The sequence below is a fragment of the Sciurus vulgaris genome, assembly GCF_902686455.1.
Source record: "Sciurus vulgaris genome assembly, chromosome: 7".
NCBI classification, from domain to species: Eukaryota; Metazoa; Chordata; class Mammalia; order Rodentia; family Sciuridae; genus Sciurus; species Sciurus vulgaris.
The window spans coordinates 26602581-26622898 of record NC_136467.1 but is presented as its reverse complement, the minus strand read 5'-3'; the positions used below and the strand labels follow the sequence as shown (position 1 = coordinate 26622898).

Below are 20318 nucleotides of genomic sequence, written 5' to 3'. Positions count from 1 at the left end.
AAATTTTAAATTTTTTTATAGACTGCATTTTGATTCATTGTACACAAATGGGGTACATCATTTCATTTCTATGGTTGTGCATGATATAGATTCATACTATTTGTGTAATCATACATGTACATAGGGAATCATGTCTATCTCATTCCACCATTTTTTATACCCCCCTCATTTCCCTTTACGTAATCTAAAGTTCCTCTATTCTTCTCTCACCCTCAACCCCCTCCCCCATTATATATCATCATCCACTTATTAGGGAAAACATTCAGCCTTTAGTTCTTTGGGATTGGCTTTTTTCACTTAGCATGATATTCTCCAATTCCATCCATTTATCTGCAAATGCCATCATATTATTCTTCTTTATGGCTGAATAATATTCCATCATGTATATATACCACAGTTTCTTGTTTTGTTTTGTTAAAACAGTAAGAGCAAAATAACTTCCTGGAACATAAAGGTGAGAGCTGAAGGAATATGCCGCTCAAGGAGAAAGGGGTTTTTCTTCCATTCCATCTCTACTTGATGTCAATCAAAACGTACCATTCCATCCCCAGTACTGCAAAACAAAACAAAACAAAACAAAACAAAACAAAAAAACTGTATCTTTGCCAATATAATAAAAAAGAAGAAGGAGCAGGAGGAATAAGAGGAGGGGGAAAAGGAGGGGGAGAAGGAGGAGGAGGAGGAAGCATGTGTACATCCCCCAGTTACTTTGCGCTTAATAAAACAATGGGCAGTGGAAGCTGAGAGAACAGGGAGAACTGCACTGCTGGAGTGGTGGAGCCCGGTGGCATCTTCCAGTTGAGGAAGTGCTCTTGTCCTGTGAGAACGGCTCTCCCTCTGGAGAAGGGCAGTTTCCCTTTTTAGGAGACACCTCCCATGGGCTGCAGCTTCAGCCTCTAGGTGGGACTGAGCAGAGGTGCCTGTCAAATTGGAATCCGACAAACCCCGTGGTTCCCTGTGGACTTTCCTTCGTTCATTAAACAGTGTAGTCTCTCAATCGTAAACCACTCCACAGAAACAATTAGGATGGTCATTGTTCTTAGTCGTGGCCTCCTCCTGGGGCTTTTTGAGGACTGGAGTCATGATGCTTTTCCTGAGTTCTTAATGCCTTTCTGCAGGAGAGAAAGCTGCAGAGGGACTCAGCAGATAAGCGAACTAGTGCTGTCAGGGAACTCTTACAGAGCGAGAGAAAGTACGTGCAGATGCTGGAAATCGTGCGGGATGTTTATGTGAGACCACTGAGAGCAGCACTGGCATCAAACAGAGCGATTCTGAGTGCTGCAAATATCCAGATCATTTTCTCCGATATTCTGCAGATTTTAAGTCTCAACAGGTAAATCCTGAACATGTATTTTTAAAAGCACTCAACGGGTGGTGGGAGGAGCTCACATTTGGTCTCAAGACCTGTACAGAGGCTCGTTCTCTGCTCCTCCTGTGTACACTAATCATCTTGCAGAGAAGAGGGCTTCTCAGCACATCACTCACTGGGCTGTGACTGGAAGTGATCGTTCCTGGGGCCACCCCCTGCCCAGGTCCAGGCCACATGCAAGGATGGAGTTCAGTGCTGGGGCTTTCTGTAATCAATAGACTATTTGCACAAAAGACAACTAGAAAGAGAGCTGGATGGAGTCATTCTTAATCAACAAATCTTAGTTGAGCAGACAGAGAGGAGCAGAAGGACTTAACAGCCTCAAGGTCATAAGGAACTTTGCCTAGAGAGCCCAAGGCCAGGTCAGTTTCATAACATGTGCTTTGTGTGTATAACCTGAGAGAATGGTCAACTCTACCTGTCTTAAAGAAAGAAAATTGAGCATGTGCTGCTCTGACAGTGACTCTCTAGGTAACTTGGGACCAGTTCCCCACCCTTTGTAGGCCCCTGCTGCCATAAAATGGAAGAGGTTAGCTAGGACTCTGCCAGTTTTCAAGACCTGGGGCAGCTGGAAGAGACTGCCTTAGAGGCCCAGGGACATATGGTGCTTAGATTGGAGCTAAGCTGTCACTGTCCCCCGAGGGTGGGACATTCAGGGGCAGATGTATTGAAGCCAGCCTGGGTTCTGACTCTAGGAATTAGGATGAAGAGGGGATCCTCCACATTCTGCCTACCCCCCCTTACCCACTTACCTCTACCCCTGTCCCATCAGATCTCCTCTGCTCTATGCTAAGAAAAAAGGTCTTGATCAAAATCAAGCACTATCATAAAAGACTAGACTGCAAAACTCTACACTAACAACAATTAAGTCTGCAAGCTATCATGGGCTCATATTCACAATTACACGTTTCTCATGTTGCAGGCAGTTTCTAGAAAACCTGAGAGACAGAGTACAGGAATGGAGCTCAATCCATTGTGTTGGGGAAATATTCATAAAGTTTGGAGACCAGTTGAACACATACACCAATTTCTTCAACAATTACCCTGTTGTTCTGAAAACCATTGAGAAGGTAAATGGTCTACTCACCATCCATCCTTTGATTAGATCTCCTGAGCAATCCAAAGACCCAGAGTCAACAGGAAGAGCTGCTATTCCACCCTTCACTCCTAGGTCTCCCCGCCTGTCCTGTGAGCTCTCTGAGGACAGGAACCCTGATGTAGAGCTAGGACAGTGCTTTACACACAGCAACATCTAGGAACTGACTGAACTGGACTAATCCTCTACACATGCCATTTGCATCTTCCCTGGCTACCCTGTGGCTCAGTTACAGGAGAATGTTCAACAATTAGGTAGAAACAAGACTGTGTGACCTCTGAATTCACTCTGCCAGCCCAATCCCATATGGCTCTGATGAGCTCAGTTCTTTGAATAAAAGTATACTTGAATAAAGCAATCTCAGGGATCTGACCCTGAAGACAAGAATTGGGGCCAAGACATGTTATCAGAAACAAACTGATACCAAAATTTTTATAGTTATGGTTAATAATGAGACCTACTCCACTAGCATAGTGTGTTTTATATGCATACAAAATATTTGTTAGCTGTAATTATTGAGATCAGCAATTTTTAGAAATTAGCACTAATGACATCGTTTAGACACATACCTATTGGGTAGAAGAAGGTAAGTTCATTGGTGCAATAATGGAGATGAATTAATATATTTAAAAACATATTAAATATAGTGGAATGCTTTTATAATATTATGGAAAACATGATTAATAGCAGTATTAAAGGTAGCTATCATTACTAGTCAAGTTCTTACTGCAATGAAATAACATCTACCACATGGCACGTACTTTATTGAAAGGATTTTCCCTCTCACCATAAGTTAGGTGTGAGATCCATTTTATAGATGAGGAAGCTGAGGCTCAAAGAAGTTAACTCAATAATGTCAATTTGTCCTAGTTCTAATATAGGCCTATTGCAAAATCTGCTACCATTTTTCTCACCGATTAAGTTCAATGGCTAGGGTTGGGTCTAGGATATAATTAAGACATTCTGCTTAATTGATTAGGAGACACTGATGGCACCATTAGTACTTGGAATATATAGAGAGGTTGTCACTAGGTGGAACACGGGGCTTTGCAGCTGTCTCACACAGCAAGGTTTTGATAAATTCTTCCCTTCTAGTGCAGAGAAATGACACCAGCATTCCGAGCTTTCCTGAAAAGGCATGATAAGACCATTGTTACCAAAATGCTGAGGTGAGTTCTGAGGGAGAGCACAGCTGGGTCCCAAGGATGGGGTACTCCCCAACCTTCAGGCAGAGACAAGGTCCCTTCTCCGTGCCTTGAACAGCCTGCCGGAGCTGCTTTTGTTCCCGTCTCGGAGATTTGACGAATACCTGACTCTTCTCTATGCTCTGAGGCTTCACACTGCTGCAGGACATGTTGACCGTGGGGACCTGGCCACTGCAATTGACCAAATAAAAAAATACAAAGGTTATATAGATCAGGTTAGTTGCTGATAAGTATCTATGTCTTTCACAAATGTCACATTGCTTTTGTGGCACTCTCACTCAAAAGATCCTGAGATCTCTTCTCTTCTGGGTTGTTCTTGTAGTCTTTGGTTCTTTCAGTACTAAATCGATAGTTGTACTCAGTGGTTTTGAGCAGTAAGGGCATCAATCCTAAGCCAAGCAACAAGGATCAGAATGTTTTCAGAGAATTGTACAATGACAATAAAACCTTTACTAATATCAAAGTTTAAAATTTGTATTTTCTAGATAACAAAAAGAAAAAATGATATGTATAATCCTTTGATTCTGAAAGCACTTTTATTGATTTTCCTGCTTCAGTAAGTACAGAAATCACAAGTACTCTGAAGTATATCTGCACTGTGGAATACAGTACTCTTGAACTGTAAACATCATCATCGTATTGTGCCTACTGTATAGGAGTCTGGGCAGAACATAAACTGTTACCACATCATGCTCTGAGGATGCTTTCATGAATAGTCATGTTACTTGCCTTTTAAAACACTGGGTACAGAAAAATTGAAGTTTTTATTTTAGTACAGTACCAAACCATGTAGCAAGTGCCATGAAATATTTAATCCTTTTTTTATGATTAAAAAAGTCACAATTTTAGTTGGTCTAAAATCAATTTGTTTTCTAGATGAAAGAAAACATCAGTATGAAGGAACAGCTGTCAGATATAGAGAGACTCATCTGGGGGTGCCCTGTACGTATTCTGATGCACTTGCTATCTCCTTATGCTCGTGAGTATAATCTCACCTTTGGCACGAGGCATCAAGATCCACTGCAGTTAATGGGTGGAATGTCTGCTGCTGAGGGCTCACTGCAAGCTCTCACATCTCACCTCTTCCTTATCTGCAGCCACGCTCCGTGAGAAGAGGCACACGTGGCCTTGGCCCTATCCCACCACTTTTCTGCAGTCTTGGCACCTTATTTGTGGTACTGTGACCATGAACCCCTTTGAGGAAAGGGGTCATGTCTTCCACTTATTATCCGTTTTTTAATCTCCCTGCACACAGTCCTGGGCGCAGGACTCTTCACACTGAGGATATCTGCAAAATTTCAGGAGTCCTGTGAACCCCTTGACTATCAACTGGGCCTCTACCTTCCCTGACCTCCTGAGGATCACACCGGGATCCTCTGAGGATCACACTCTCAAGTTGTGTAGCCTTTCTTCATTTGTCCTGCATTTGTTCTTTGTAGAAATTCTTCTCTGAAACTGCCTTCCTTTCCTGGTCTACTGGATAAACGCTATTCATTCTTTATATACCAAGGTCAGTCATTCTCTTCTCCATGCAGTTTCCCTGACATTTCCAGCTGTGAGCTGCTTCCTCCTTTCACAGCCCCAGAACATCCCTGTCATATGTTACTGGGACCCTCTATTTATACAGCTGGGAGCTCCACCATGTGGGAACTGACTCACTTGTCTCCTGGTGTCTGGTGCTCAGTAGGAGCTCCCTATGTGAATGAGTTAAGTAGCAATGGGTTGGAGAAATTTTTATTTGGTCAAATTGGGGGAGCAAATGGAGTTTTTGTCATAATTTCAATCTGCATGGAAAGAGAAGAGTTAGTTGAACAGCAAAAGTTTAAATTTTTGGAAGTCAGAGGGTCTCTAGAACTTCATCTCTGATTCACTTGTACACTGTACCAAGATATTATCCTCATAATCAAGAGATCAATATGAAGGCCTGACATCTTAATTTGTACCAATTCATTTGGTTCCTTAATATTTTTTTTAATCCCTCTCTTCCATTTTGTTTTTGACACTATAAAATTGTTTACAAAAAATAATTTGGTAGGTTTAAAACTTTGACAACATCCCCAAATAAGTTTTTATTGTCAGTTGTGGTCTTTCTAAAGAAAGTCCATTTTATAAACAATGAAAACATTCACTTTTTCAAAACTGATCCAAGTTCTGATCAATACTTGCATGTTCTGGGATATCAAATGGTTCTGCAGGGGTAGTATTTGTTTAAAACTGTTTATACATGCTTCTGATTTTTGACTTTATAGATTCTATTAGAAATGAACAGATACCTGATTAGGGTCCAAGATGTAGTACAACTCCACTGCCATGATGAGGAGATAAGTTTCTCTTTAAGGTAAGCAGCAGTTAACCTCCCTAAGGCTGTGAAGGCCGTAAGGGCTGGTAGATGTTATTCATCTCATATCTGTGGCATTCAGTACTGTCTACATACTACAGGTGTATGACCAATGTTGCATTCAATTAAGAAGTTACACACACCCCCTCTGAGGTAGTGCAAGGTACTTTATCACCTTGCTTACTCACATTCCAGATAGCTCTTGGGCAGATGGGAGAAAATAAATTGTCTCTACCAAGACCACAAACTCTGTAGAAGCAGAACTTCTTGAAGTTGGTCACTCTCCTACTGAGAGAAGATTCAAGTGTTGTGGATTGCACACCAATGATCTGCTCAACTATAAAAAAGAGGGGACCAGCTTATTATCCTCAGATAGTTGTTGAGTGACTTCACCACATCTAGTTTGCACAGTGCTCAGAATAGTGTAAGAATAAAAGATGGAAGAATGCCAATGTCCATAAATTAGTGTTCCATTCCTCCATTAGAACAAGATGGACAATTTTTTTTCCTGAGAGAGTAAATATTTAGGATTTGCTGGCTGAATGTTCTCTTGTGACCATGACCTACCTTTGCCACTGTAGCAAAAACTCTAAAATAAATGATGTAATACAAAACAAATAATACACTATTCATAAGCAATACAATATTTAAGTGGATAAGTATGGCTTTGAACCAATAAAACTTTATTTACAAAAACAGATAATGGGCTATAGTTTGTTTATCTCTGCTTTAGAAAACTATCAACCTATTTTTCAGTATTAATAGCAAAGATAATGACCTAACGCATATTGAAACAGAACTTCCCAAGGTTGGTCACTTTCCTACTGAGAGGACCCAAGTGACCAAATGATCCTAGGTGTAAAACTGATTTATTTCTTTCAATGAATATTTCAGCAACTAGTTCCCAAAGGCAGAGAGCCGTGGTGTGGATGGAAGAAATATTTACCTCTATCTCCACCTTGAGCAGATCTTCAAGGAAAATAAAATTATACAATAGTGTCTCATTGTCACAGCAGTTTTCTTTTTTTGTGCTATTTTTGGATAGTGCCACTAGCAGAGAGTGACAATGATAGAAACTAGAGCCTAAAACAGCAATTCTAAGCACACCGATGTGGTAGGACACATGCTAGGAATTGTTCCAGTTTGGGTTATTATTTGACCTTCATGTGTTCCTTCTTGAACACATTCCAAGTTTCTTTATCATTTTCCTTCTACCTGCGGAACTTCTTTTAACATTTCTTGCAATGCAGGTCTACTGTCAATTAATTCCCTCAGTTTTGGTTTGAGAAATTCTTTCTACTCCATGTTTGAAGGAAAATTTTGCTGGTTACAGATTTCTAGTTTGGAGATTATTTTTCTTTCAATACTTATTTCACTTCACTCACTTCTTTTTAAAAAATTTTTTTCTAGTTGTAGATGGACACAATACCTTTATTTTATTTATTTATGCCATGCTGAGGATCGAACCCAGTGCACCACACATGCAAGGCCAATCACTGAGCCACAACCCCAGTCCCTCCACTCACTTGACGGAATGATTCGAAAGAGAAGTATAGTTATCCTTGTTCCTCTATAAATAGGTATTTTGTTGTTCTTTGGATTCTTTCAAGATTTTCTCTTTTTGTTTTCTGAAGTTAAGAGAGTATTATATATACAGATTTTTTTTTGTATTTATTCTGCTTAGTATTCTCTGAGCTTCTGGGTTTGTGTTTTGTTGTCAATAATTTTGGAAACTTTTCAGTCATTATTACTCCAAATATTCCTTGTTCCTTTCTCATCTTTATCTACTATTCTCATTACATATATGTGCTTTGAAATCATACTTATTACTTGGATATTTTGTTCCTTTCTTCCCCAATCTGGTCTTTTTTCTTTTTCAATTTGGGAAGTTTTCTATTGATGCATCTTCAAGTTTACTAATTCTTAACTCTGCCATGTCCAATCTACTGATGAGCCCACCAAAGAAAGGCATTCTTCATTTATGATTTTACTTTTACTATTTCTTTTTAATTATCTCTTAAGAGTTTCTGTTTACATACTCATCTCTTCTTCCATGTGGTCCATTTTTTCTATTTTTTTCAAAAATTTTTTAAAACTTTATTTAGTTTTATTTTTACAGACTGCATTTTTTATTGTAAACAAATGGGGTACAACTTGTTTCTCTGGTTGTACATGAAGTAGGGGCATACAATTTGTGTAATCATACATTTACATAGGGTAACTATGTTTGATTCATTCTGTTATTTTCACTTTTTCTATTAGATTCCTTAATATATTAAGCATAATTAAATTCCTGGTCTGAAAACTTCAAAATCTCTGCTTTCTCTGAGTCTGGGTGATACTTGCTCTCTTTTCAATCTGTTTTTGGCCTCTTAGGATGCCTTGAAATTTTTGTTGAATGCCAGACACGAACTATCTATAGAAGTAACTGAACTAAATAGGCCTTCTTAGTGTGAGGTTTAGTTTATCTGGTTAGGAGGTAGGCTGTGTTTGGGGTCAGAAGCTGCAATTTTCCCTAGTGTCCTTGTTTTGGTCTCCCTTATTATCTCTGGGGTTCCTGAAAGACTAAAATAGGGTCTGAGCCTTGCAGTTCTGTCAGCTGTATTAAATGAGGGTCCTACTGATACGGTAGTGAGAGCAGAAGCATTCTGTAGTTCTATGACCGGTTTTCAGTCTTTTAATGAGCCTATTGCTCCTGAGCTATGACCTTCATAAGTGCTTCTCAGTTTTTTTTTTTTCCACCTCTAAGATGAGGCATGAAGGCTAGAGGGGGCTGCAATTAGGTACTCCTCTTTTCCTGCAATAGGTAGACTCTGATAAAATCCAAGTTGGTTAAGTTCTGTTAAAAGTTATCCTTGGGGACAGGCGTCGGTTAAGATGAAGAGAACTCAGGAAACATTTCAAAATGGCCACTTTCCATCTGTCCTGTGGAAGAATGAGGGGATTTTTCTCTTCCCTTCATAGTGAGAACCTGTTGGGCTCCTGGAGGTATAACTCACCAGTGTGGAAACCCCTGAAGTTTCTCTCTCTTCACTCTACACTCAATCTCTAGCAGTTAGTCGATGAGCCTTTAAATGATTGATGCTGACTCCAGTCAGTAGTTGGCTTAATATTCTGTGTATCTGCCTATCTATCCAGCTTTTGGGGTGGTGGTTTACTCTGTGACCTCAATTCGCTGGTAGATCTGAGAAGAGTTGTCAATTCTGAGTTTTTCCACTTATTTTTTTGTTATGAGGATAGGAAAGACAAGCTCTTTACATGTCATTTGGAAGCTGGAAGTCTTGATTACTAGAATTTAGACTTGTCTTCAGTATTTGGACAACAGATGAGAGTACATTTGAGGAGATGAAGATAATACTAAGTTATTTTACACTCCATGTCACACATTTATATTCAAGTAGGCACTTTTTCTGTAATTACATTTATATTATTTGCTAATATGCATTTATGTAACTTCACATTAATATTTGAAATTAAGTAAATGCCAACAGGCTTATATTCCAAAATATTGCACAATTTTTAGCCTGCAACCATGTCTGTCATTTTTAGAAAGTCAATAAAACCCAAGAATTCCCATGATATCCATCAGAAATTTTTAAAGCAAATATACTCTGCTTATATTTATAACGCTGACTAACAGGACTATAAGGCTTTATGGATTACCATGTATTTAACCTTTCTACTTGATAAATTCATTACAATCTCTTTGTGAGGCAGGTAGGCCAGGATCCTGGGGAATCCAATTTCAGTAAGTTGCCTGAAGTCAAGAACTGTCAAAGGCTGGAATTCACAACCTAGTTCTAATGCACAGACACTGCTGTCTCCACAGATCAGAGAGACAGGTGCAAAGATGAACTGAGCCTTCCTCATAATAAATTTACCAACATAGTGGCATGTACTAAACAAATAATAAACAAGAGCTATGACACTGAAAGAATGGGTAAATGTTTGCATTCTAAACAAAAAACTCTGGAATAGAGATGAAGTCTTAGAGTCATATTAAGAGCTATGAATTCTGGAAGCTATCTGTGGACATAACTATGGTTTTAGGTTATGTTTAGCTTTTATAGTATGTTATGTACTTATTATGTATTATAAAACTTTTTGCATTACAATTTTTTTCAGAAACACCGATTTTCATAAGGTGACTTTAAGCTTGCTGATCTTTAAGTGTGGCTATTTGCCAGAGCAACTATGCACTGAAGAAAGGGAAACACCCAGACTTCTTGGACATACTGGACTCTGGTTCTGAACTCTTATTCTAGGGACCCAAACGCCATTGTGATCCCCGAGTTAGTGTAGATACAGAAGCTAACTGTCAACTGTTTTGCTCAGATCAGCTCACAGTGGAGCTGATGGCCTACTGTATAGTTCATTCCTGCTAAAACTTTTGTCCTGAAAAATTTCTTTTAAAGTTTTATGTACTTATGGAAGTTAGGTACTTTATGCCTTTCTCTGGACTAGCTAATGCATAAATAACATAGCACTTCTAGAATGGGTTTAAGAATTTACACTAGAATAGTTCTGTTCCATTTTGCTGAGTCATTATTTGTAAATAAGTAAAGAAATTCTGTCAAAATTCAGAGAAAAAAAACCAAATCCCTTAACCTTGGAGTTGGTTCTGAATGTAAGCAGAGGCAGCATTGTGAAACATTCCATAGGACCCATAAATTCCACTCCAATTGCTCCATTAGGTTGATGTTAAAATTCAAATTATTTGCTTGTGCACATTTAAAAAGTAATCAATAACTTAAAAAAAAGCTTCTGGTACTTTTTGTCTATGGATGAAAACTGGAGAGCTTGAGGGGTTTAATTTAGTAAATGGTTTTTGAAAAAGCTTTTTCTAGATAAAAAATTTGTATGCGCATATATATATATATTTAAATATATATAAAACTTTGTTGGGGGTATTGGGATTGAATGCAGGGCCTCATGCAAAAGGGCTCTACCGTTTAGCCTCATCTGCAGCCCTTTTTGATGTTATTATGAGACAGAGTTTTGCTGGATTGCCCAGGCTGGCCTGAAACATGATTCTTCTTGCCTCAAACTCCTGAGTAGGTGGGATAACCAAAGACAGAGAGGAAATGTTTGAAAGGAATACCTGACTCAAGGAGTTGGAACACAACTGGGTTTCTATCTATCTACACACCCACAAATCTTAATTCTTCCTTAATACTGTACAAATAGCTGAACTCTACAGTACTTCCTGGAATTTTAACTCCTTCATGCAGTCCTTTGCCCAGTTCTTATACGTGGCTGTAATTAATAAATGACTTAAGTACCTTACTTCTCAAAGTTTGGCTGGCCTGCAGGGTCAGTAGAATCAGCAACACCAGGGAACTTACTAGAAATGCAGAATCTCATGCAAGTCTCATGGAGATCCTGGAATTCTTTGATAAAAGCATAGCACTCATTTGAGTAATCCATCCTACTCTTGGGACTCTACCTGATAGATATTAACAGCAAATGAAAGGAATTTGTCTATGTGTAAGGAATTAAGTTTGTTGCAACACCACTCAGTGGCACTATAGAATAGATTTCAGGGAGTACTATGCTTTAGGTTCAGCTATTTGGAGGAAGAGGACCAAAGCCTCTAAACAAGGTAAATGTCCATCAATTGTGGATAAGCTTCACACCATGAAGTACTATTTATCTATTAAAAAGAATGAATTAAAGTCAAGCAGTTAGGTCAAAATGATTTCCATTGCTGATTGAGAAAAGCAGGAAAAACAACAACAACAACAAAACAAGTGGGGAATAATCTTGGCATTTTTGTAAAACAACACGGCAATCTCCCTGTAAATAAATGTGTGTACATATGCGTGAAAATCTGAGCAAGTGGGTATGCACTGGGTTGGAAAGTTGGGTGACCTGAGTAGAGGGAGGAGTGAGCCAAGCACAATGGAAAAAGTGAAGGGAAAAAGAGTACTTGTACATTAAATAAGAACCAACAGTAAGACTGGTGTCACTTAAACATTTCTATAAAAGTATGCTCTACATGGACAATATAAAAATTAGTGAGTGAAGAAAAAGAGACTTCCCTTGAATAAGCATAAACAAATTGACTCCCTTTACTAATTTCCTAAGGGTTGGTTGACAGTTATAAAATAATGAATATTCTCTATTAGAACATTTAGCTTTCTTCACTTAGCCATTCCTGAGTAGGAGGGGGTCTGGGAGCCATGGGAAGTGGCTTGGGTCCCTGAGCTCCTCTCCAATGGATCACTTGATGCTCTGCTAGTGTACTCACACAGGATAACCCACACTAGAGCACAGTGAAGCCTACCAGCAACCTGCTCCAAGAAGAGAAATCAAAGAGCATAATTGGCTGCTCCAAGAAGAGAAATCAAAGAGCATAATTGGATACCAAATTTTGCTCCTTGACAAACATGCCTACAGCTGACCATGTTAGTAATCCTAGTAAAAACGAAGAACTACATTTTACCTTCCATACTGAGGAGGTATATTTTTACTTATCAATTTCTCTCCAATCAAAATTAAAAACTTGGGCTGGGGAGATAGCTCAGCTGGTAGAGTGCTTGCCTTGCAAGCACAAGGCCCTGAGTTCGATCCCCAGTACCGCCAAAAAAAAAAAAAAAAAAAAAAAAAAAAAAAATTAAAAACTTACTTCTACCTGGTATTCAAATGCATCTTTCCCCTGCTTTCTACTTAAAAGATCCTTGTGCCACATGAGTTCTCATGTTTTTCTCTACTATAGCTCATTTCCCTTAGAGTTACAAAAACTTATTTCTCAGATTGACCGAATACATTGGCACAAAACACTAAACTTGACAGAAGTTAAAAAAAAAAAATGAGTCTTCAAAAGGAAAATTCAATGTTCATTTTCCCCACACTGATTATGAACTACTTGTCCAAAGGACAAGCTTAAACTACTCCATCCAATACCCTGATTGCTTCCAGTATTGGCCTGAGACAGACAGTGGGAAATAAAACACATCAGGAGGAAATTTTTACTGTGAACCTGATGAGCCACTTGAAAAATCTGGAGTGGGGTCAAAGTCTTTTAAGGAGGTTTTATCAATTTAAAGAGGGTTAACTGTTTAACAAAGAACATATGCTGTGTATATGAAAACTCTCTCCCATCTCCATTTGAACACAGGCTCTATGAACAAATTCGTGATCTCAGCTTCTTCCTCTTCAATGATGCACTGCTTGTTTCTAGCCGGGGCATATCTCACACTCCATTTGAAAGGACTTCAAAAACAACCTACCAGTTCATTGCATCAGTGGCCCTTCACAGGTTACTGATAGAAGATATTCCAGATTCCAAGTGTATGTATTTATTTCCTTTAAGAGACAAATATCTTTTATGAAGTTATATAAAGCTCATCAATTATTAAAATAGAAAAGCAGGAAAAGGACTGGAGTTACAATTTGCTAGTTTGCAAATGATTCCCCAAACATCACAATTTCATTAAACTTTCATCTCTCTCTGAAATAGCAAAAAAAGGGGAATGTTGGCATTATCAGGCAAGTACCCTAGATATTAGGAACACAGCTTTCAAAATCACAATGAGAAGCAAGACCCCATATCATCCTGAATTCTTTTGAGACAGTCGGAGTTGAGAACTAGAGTTCTTAACCACTATGCTACAATGTCTAAAGATGTTACACACTTAAAACACTACTTTAGATTTTCACCTATTACTACTCCATTCTATTACAAACTTGTGTTGTACCTTTTCTTCATTAAATTCACACTGAAGATGGTCGTTCTTCTATAAAGGAATCAACATATTTGCAAAGGATGCTTAGTTACATGAACATTTTATCTATATTAATTCCAATAGAAATATGTCACAAAAAAGAAATCCTACTTATTATGCTAGTTTCAGTTATCATCCTGTACTGTACTTCTCAAGCTTAAAAGGATCATCTCTTTCCTATACTTGTTAGGCCAATCTAAATGTAATATCTCTCATTCCAATATTTTTCAATGCACATAAATAAAGAGCAGAGCTAATGTTAAAGCAAGGAACCAAGATCTTAGAGAATGAACTAACCCGAATAAAAGAACTATTTCTCAATAGCTTCAGTTCCATTCTAATCTGAGCTTTAGGGAAAAAAAAAGAATGCCAAGTGTGGGAATAAACATTTCTACCTAGAAAGCACCTGAAGGTAAAAAGGGTTAGCTACCTATAATCAGAATGCACAGTTAAGTGTACGAAACGTGTTTCTTTTCTTCAGTTCATTTCCTTCCATGATAATCAGCTATGTGCTGTGACATTGTTATGTAACCTAATAGTGGCAGGGACAGAATTAAGTACAGTAGTTGGCACTGGCAACTCATACCAAAGCTTATCTAGGACTAGCTCTCAGCATATCTAATTATAACAACTATTAGTAAAGATCTTTATTGATTCCAGTTTTTTCCAGAGTGACAAAGATTAAGGAATTACCACATCATTTATCATTTAGTCTTTCAAATAGTTGCTAATAATTAAATAATTATAAAGACAAAATTATTTTAGATAATGATATTTGAATCATTCTGTAATTTTAGGAAGTTACATTCTAGACTAGACTTGTATTTGTTTTGAATTCTTTAAGTTTCAAAAAAATTCTTAAAGATGACTTGATCAGTCCTTGAAATTTAAAACATTTTCTCCTTTTATTTTTGTGACCATAAAGATGAGTAATTAGTGTACCTCTAATGCTTTCACAGATGTCAAGAATGCATTTATTCTTCAAGGTCCAAAATGTGAATGGATTTGTGCTACGGAGGTGGAGGATGACAAATTCCTATGGTTATCAGTACTCCAAAATGCGATCAAAAGCAGTATGAACAAGTGAAAATGGACTTAAGAAAACGTCAGGGGTGCCAATGCTCCCTAGCAAAGACAGGCAATATTGTTCTGTTCCAGAATATCCAGTAAGAAGCAGAATGATTATCTGCCATGAATGATGAGAGGATGAACTAGGTTGACTTCATCATCTACAATAAAGTTATGTGTAACATATAAGAACAATGAGCCTAAAATTTTGAACCACTTCTTTTGGTAGTTATTTTTCTTGGACATTATTTAAATTAATTTGACTGATGTAATGAGTCCTAAGAGAACATATTGTGCAAAGATTATTTTTTTAATGATCTAATGAAAATACCACCAGAATGAAAACAGTTTTTGATCATTCTAGAAAGCTTAATTTGATGGTTTGCTAATCATCTTTAAAATTTTCATGAACATTAAAAATATTATAAGAAATATAAGTAACAACTTTCTAAACACTTTTCAATTACATCTTTAATATGACTGTACTTCTCTAGTGAACATAAAAAAATACCATTACAAAGCACTAAATTTTTTTGTATTCAGTTTCTTTGTTGCAAAACTAAACTTAGACCTTCTAAATAAGGTTTAAAAATACTTTTGACAGTGTCAAATTAAAAGGGTGCTGAAAAATAAGCAACTGTTACGAAACAAAAATAAATGGAAACCTACCAAAACTTGCCTATAATGGAACTTAGCTTAATAAAAATGAATAAATTAACACAGTTCTGTTTAAAGCAAAGAAACAGTAAAATGGTAGTTTCCTGGGCCTTTAAAGCATTTAGTAGCATGTTTAGTTGAGGGTATAACTTGGGGCCACTTGGAAATTTTAGCTGATGTATGCAGTAGTAATATTTATGCCTAATTAAAGATAAATAAAAGTTATATATATTAATCTTGGAAGCTTTTGATTGCCAGATTCCTTTTTGCTTGATAATCAAAGTAATAACATTTATTGGTTCAGGGCTGGGGTTGTGGTAGAGCACATGCCTAGCACATATGAGGCACTGGGTTTGATCCTTAGCACCACATACAAATAAATAAAATAAAGATATTGTGTCCATTTGCAACTAAAAAAAAAATTACTGGTAAAGTTTAGGATTTTGATCCTGGGTTAAACAATGAAACTAATAATTCTAATTCTTAAAAATGCAAATTCTCATTAAAAATGTACAATTAAAATATTGTATGATTTTTGTTAGTGTGAAATCACACTTCTGATTCTATTATGATATTGTCCTATAGTTTAACATCTATGATTCAACAGACAGAATAACTTTAAATATCTGCTGTTAGTAAGAATGCAAATTTACGAATTTGATCCAAATGTATGATATAAAATAAATTGCAAGATAGCATATTATCCCAAATAGGATATACTCCAGAAACTGTTAATAGGAAAACCTGTTTATATGGCAAAAAGAACAAGTGACAAAATAGTGGAAGGTAAACTAGAAATCTTAAGGAATTTCCATTTCTTCTGTGAGTAATTGATATCCCTGGAAATTTAGAAAATATTACTTGAAAATAATCTCTGTAAAACTTATAAAAAAGCTTGAGAGCATCAATCATGCAACATGTGGCAATGTTTCTGAGCGGAGAGTATTTATGGAGTGGTTTCACAGTTTTCCTTCACCTTGAAGGGACAATTAAGAAAGGCTCATCTTCATAGCCAGCTTGTAAATTTCTGTGACTGCTGCTGAACTGAAGTCTCACACAGGAAGAGTCTAAGTCTCTGGTGAAATGGATCAAAGTTTCACAAGGAAAACTATAACCTGACTCCCCAAACTGATATGTAAAGGAAGCCTGAAGTACCACCTGGCTACTGAAGAAAGTAGAATACTGCAGAGAGGAGTATTCTTCTCAGTAACTTAGCTTCTGGTAAAAACTGTCTTAATCTAATATAATTCTTTAAAGTAAAAATTAAATATCAAACTCATTTTAAAGCTTTTTCACAGAATATAGATGTTTCACATAAAATATTAAACCTAAAAGAGGACAAATCAACAGTTTATTTTTGTTTTCCTTTTGCAAAGATTTCTGAGTCTGTGCTTGAGTATAAATGAGAAGCCCACTCTGTCAATCAAATCTGCGTGTGGTTTTGCCATATAAATATGATGGACCAATATTATGTTTTCCTGATGCTATAGAAGAGCAGAGGTGGGATATACCAACAAACACAATGTATCCTCCAGAAAAAGTCATCCTGACCCTTTTATTGTTGAAATTAAAAAATAAGAGATACTTAAATACAATGGTGAACATATAGGGCAAAACAGAATCATAAAATTTAATGTTGAATTAAGCAGTGAGCTGAATGTTTGGGCCTCCAAATTGGCTTTAAACCCAAAACCACTTAAAAATGGGGTATGTTCACAGTTAACGGCAATTGGCTTATAGGTGAGAGAATGGTCGAAGTTGTTCCAGTTGAACTTCCAGGGAAATTCTCTCCTCAAGGACATCCTGAAAAAGACAAAGACCAAGTTATGTTAAAGTATATAAAAACAAAGACACATTTAACAACAGCTCTGCTTCAAGAAAACAGTTGGTGGGCTGGTGGGCTGGGGTTGTGGCCCAGTGGTAGAGTGCTTGCCTACCACAGGTGAGGCACTGGGTTTGATCCTCAGCACCACATAAAAATAAATAAGTAAAATAAAGATATTGTGTCCATCTACAACTAAATAAATAAATATATATATATATATATGAAGAAAATTTGTATTTGTCAAGGAGACTAACAGACAATTGCTCATATTTTAGAAGTATACTTCACTTTAGAAAGGCAGTTTCTTGGGCTAGGGTTGTAGCTCAGTGGTAGAGCGCTGACCTAGCATGTGTGAGGCACTGGGTTTAATTCTCAGCACCACATATAAATAAGTAAAATAAAGGTCCATCAACAACTAAAAAAAATCTTTAAAAAAGGTAGTTTCTTAACATATTAAAAATATGATCTTAAATTTAAATATTTTTCTTACTACATAAATCAGGTAATAATGTTATTAAGCCAATTATTAGGAAAGCTAACGTTTGCAAGAAATGGGTATTACTGTATGAATTTCATATAAAGGCAGCCCCCTGACTAAACTGTAGACAGATCAGTTAACATATATTATTTCTCCTAGTACTGTTACCCGGTTATAGCAATTTCTGGATCCCATTTTGAGTTCCAGTTTCACAAAGAAACAATTCATTTTGCACCCAGATTTTTTAATCACAGTTGATTATGAGGAGTCTTTTCAGGTAGCCACAAATTCTATTTTTTTTTTTTTTTACTTTTTTTCTTCTTTTTCTCTATCACCCTGATAGTATCTTGTTTTAACCAGAACGATCAATTCCTATTTGGTGTATTACTTCCAATTTTTTGTTCTCAGATGTAATAAGAAAAGCGATTTTCAAAATAGCGTCTATATTCTTGTTTCTATGATACTCCTTAATTCTTCAGAAAAATACACATTAACAAATTTCCATCTTCAAGGCATAGTACTAGGCAAGCCTGTTTTAAATTTAGGATTCTTCCTTTATAATGGACCAAATTCATAATCAGCTAGCAACTATAAGTGGCTTGTCCTTTGGTCAAAGTTCTACAAGAATATCATTCACTGAAGAGACACATATTAAATGCCTAACATATGCTAGGTTTTGGAGATAGACAACATGGCCATAATTTATGTAGGACAATCCCAGTTTGCACCCAGTGTCTTGACATAAATATTAATATAACCCTTCCTCTTTTCTCCCATAAGCATCTTGGTCTCTCAATAAATTATATGTTTTGTCATCTAAACAGAAAAAATTATGTATCTGCAATGAGTTAATTTTAGCAGTTACTGTTTGGATCTGGAATGTCCCCCAAAGGCTCAAGGGTTAAAGGCTTGGTTCCTAGCTGGTGGTGGAAAAAATAGGGGATGAGGCCTAAGTTGGAGAAAGGTCACTGGAGGACAGGGGTTGCCCTTGAAAGGTGTATTTTATCTCCCCACCCCCACCTCACTTCCTGGCTGCCACAAAGTAAGCACCTTTGTTCTGCCATTCCTTCTCCACCACAATGTTCTGCCTCACCTCAGGCCTAAAAGCAATGGTGCCAGCCGACCATGGACTAAAATCTCTGAAACTGAGCTAAAATAAATCCTTCCTCCTCTGTTTTTTCCTCAGGTATTTTGTCACAGTCTCAAAAAGTTGGTACAGTAGGACAGAGACAAATGTCATAGATGTGAACAAAATACTATGGCAAAAAAACTAACTAAAATGTAAATTCATTTTATATCTCCATGAATTCTTTTCTTCTTATCTTAATGGTACAACTTGTCATTTAAAGTGAAGCCAAAGGTAGTATAGTAGGCTCTCCAATTACCTGAAAGCTTATCTGAAAGCTTATCAGAAAGGTAGAATTCTAGGTTCTACCTCAGACCTACTAAATCAGAATTTGCAATTTAATGCAACCCTTGATTATTTATATATACACTTAAGTTTGAGAACCACTGGTTTATAAGACATGAGGGCTTAATAAAGTGAGTAAACAATGAGTGATTCTGGGTATAAATATTTTATTCATTCAAATGAATCATAGTACATAATGGGGAAAAAACCCCTCATTCATCTCAAGTATTAAATAACAGTGGAACACACTGTATAGAAACAGCATTTTTACTTAAGGTTTGTCTTTTCTTTTCTACATGTAAGATAATCTAAATTTTCTCCACCCCTCATCTTCTTTAAGTTCCTTTCATATAACCTGAATTGTTTTTGGTAAAAGGATAAACTAACAACAGTTAAATCATCTAAGAATTACTTAGTGTAAAGAGTCATGTATATGATATATGGTGTGCCTGAGATTACAATTTTTCTTCTCTTTAAGTTTCTATATGAAAGTTAAGGAACATTATAGGAACTGAAATGTCTTATACATATGTAGGGATAAGACAATGTATATCAAAATTGAGTTTAAAAAATTCCTTTAAGTACTAAAAGGTTCAATGGCTCATACATTTTAGATATACATTTCTCTTGATATGAGGGAGATTTCATACAAGCATAAGACTTGTTGGATCTCCTTTAACTTCCACTACAACTCTGAGGATGTTCTGTGCCTGTGGAAATTCCCAAATAATGTATTACAAACTATATTACCTTTAATTGTTGCTGCAATTCACTATTCAATCTGGCCAAAACTGTGTTGGTTTCCTTATTGCGTCTAATTGATGCCTGAATAGCCTTCTTATCTTTCCCAATGGATCTGAGGAAGTAGAGGACAAAAACCAAAACCTTTATTTCTTTAAACTGTACTTTGTTGTTCCCTGATCTATTTTTGAGCATGGAAAGGAGAGGGAACATCTTTTTCCTTATTAACACAACTCAAAACCTCACTTGTTCAGTGTCAATGGTCAACTGAAAGTATATAAGCTTCAGAAGCTTCTATTTATTGTTGTTATTGTTTTAATTACTGTTATTCTTCTGTAGAATTCTGAGATTTTTATTCTTTTCCCTCTTTCCTCCTTTTTCTTTTTCACTGTACTGGGGATTA

General features: G+C 36.8%; 2 protein-coding genes across 17 annotated transcripts in view; one reads left to right on the top strand and one right to left on the bottom strand.

Moving 5' to 3' along the window:
- The window catches only part of ECT2L (epithelial cell transforming 2 like), a 103482-nt gene extending 87779 nt beyond the window's left edge, over window positions 1-15703 (top strand). For 11 of the 13 annotated variants that reach the window (XM_079148029.1, XM_079148026.1, XM_079148030.1 and 8 more), the window contains 8 exons: window positions 1119-1333; window positions 2292-2439; window positions 3561-3634; window positions 3729-3885; window positions 4547-4612; window positions 5920-6008; window positions 13129-13301; window positions 14695-15703. In XM_079148029.1, coding sequence (XP_079004155.1) covers window positions 1119-1333; window positions 2292-2439; window positions 3561-3634; window positions 3729-3885; window positions 4547-4612; window positions 5920-6008; window positions 13129-13301; window positions 14695-14822 — 1050 coding nt within the window. In that variant the 3' untranslated portion in view covers window positions 14823-15703. Of the gene's footprint in view, window positions 1-1118; window positions 1334-2291; window positions 2440-3560; window positions 3635-3728; window positions 3886-4546; window positions 4650-4767; window positions 6009-13128; window positions 13302-14694 lie in introns of those variants that run through there. The other 2 variants (XM_079148032.1, XM_079148025.1) reach the window with 2 other exon arrangements.
- Window positions 15704-16987: 1284 nt separating this feature from the next.
- The window catches only part of REPS1 (RALBP1 associated Eps domain containing 1), a gene marked incomplete at its 5' end in the record, with an annotated part of 111356 nt that continues 108025 nt past the window's right edge, over window positions 16988-20318 (bottom strand). For all 4 annotated transcript variants that reach the window (XM_079148046.1, XM_079148047.1, XM_079148038.1 and 1 more), the window contains one exon: window positions 16988-17263. In XM_079148046.1, the coding sequence (XP_079004172.1) occupies window positions 17195-17263 (69 nt within the window). In that variant the 3' untranslated portion in view covers window positions 16988-17194. The remainder of the gene's footprint in view (window positions 17264-20318) is intronic.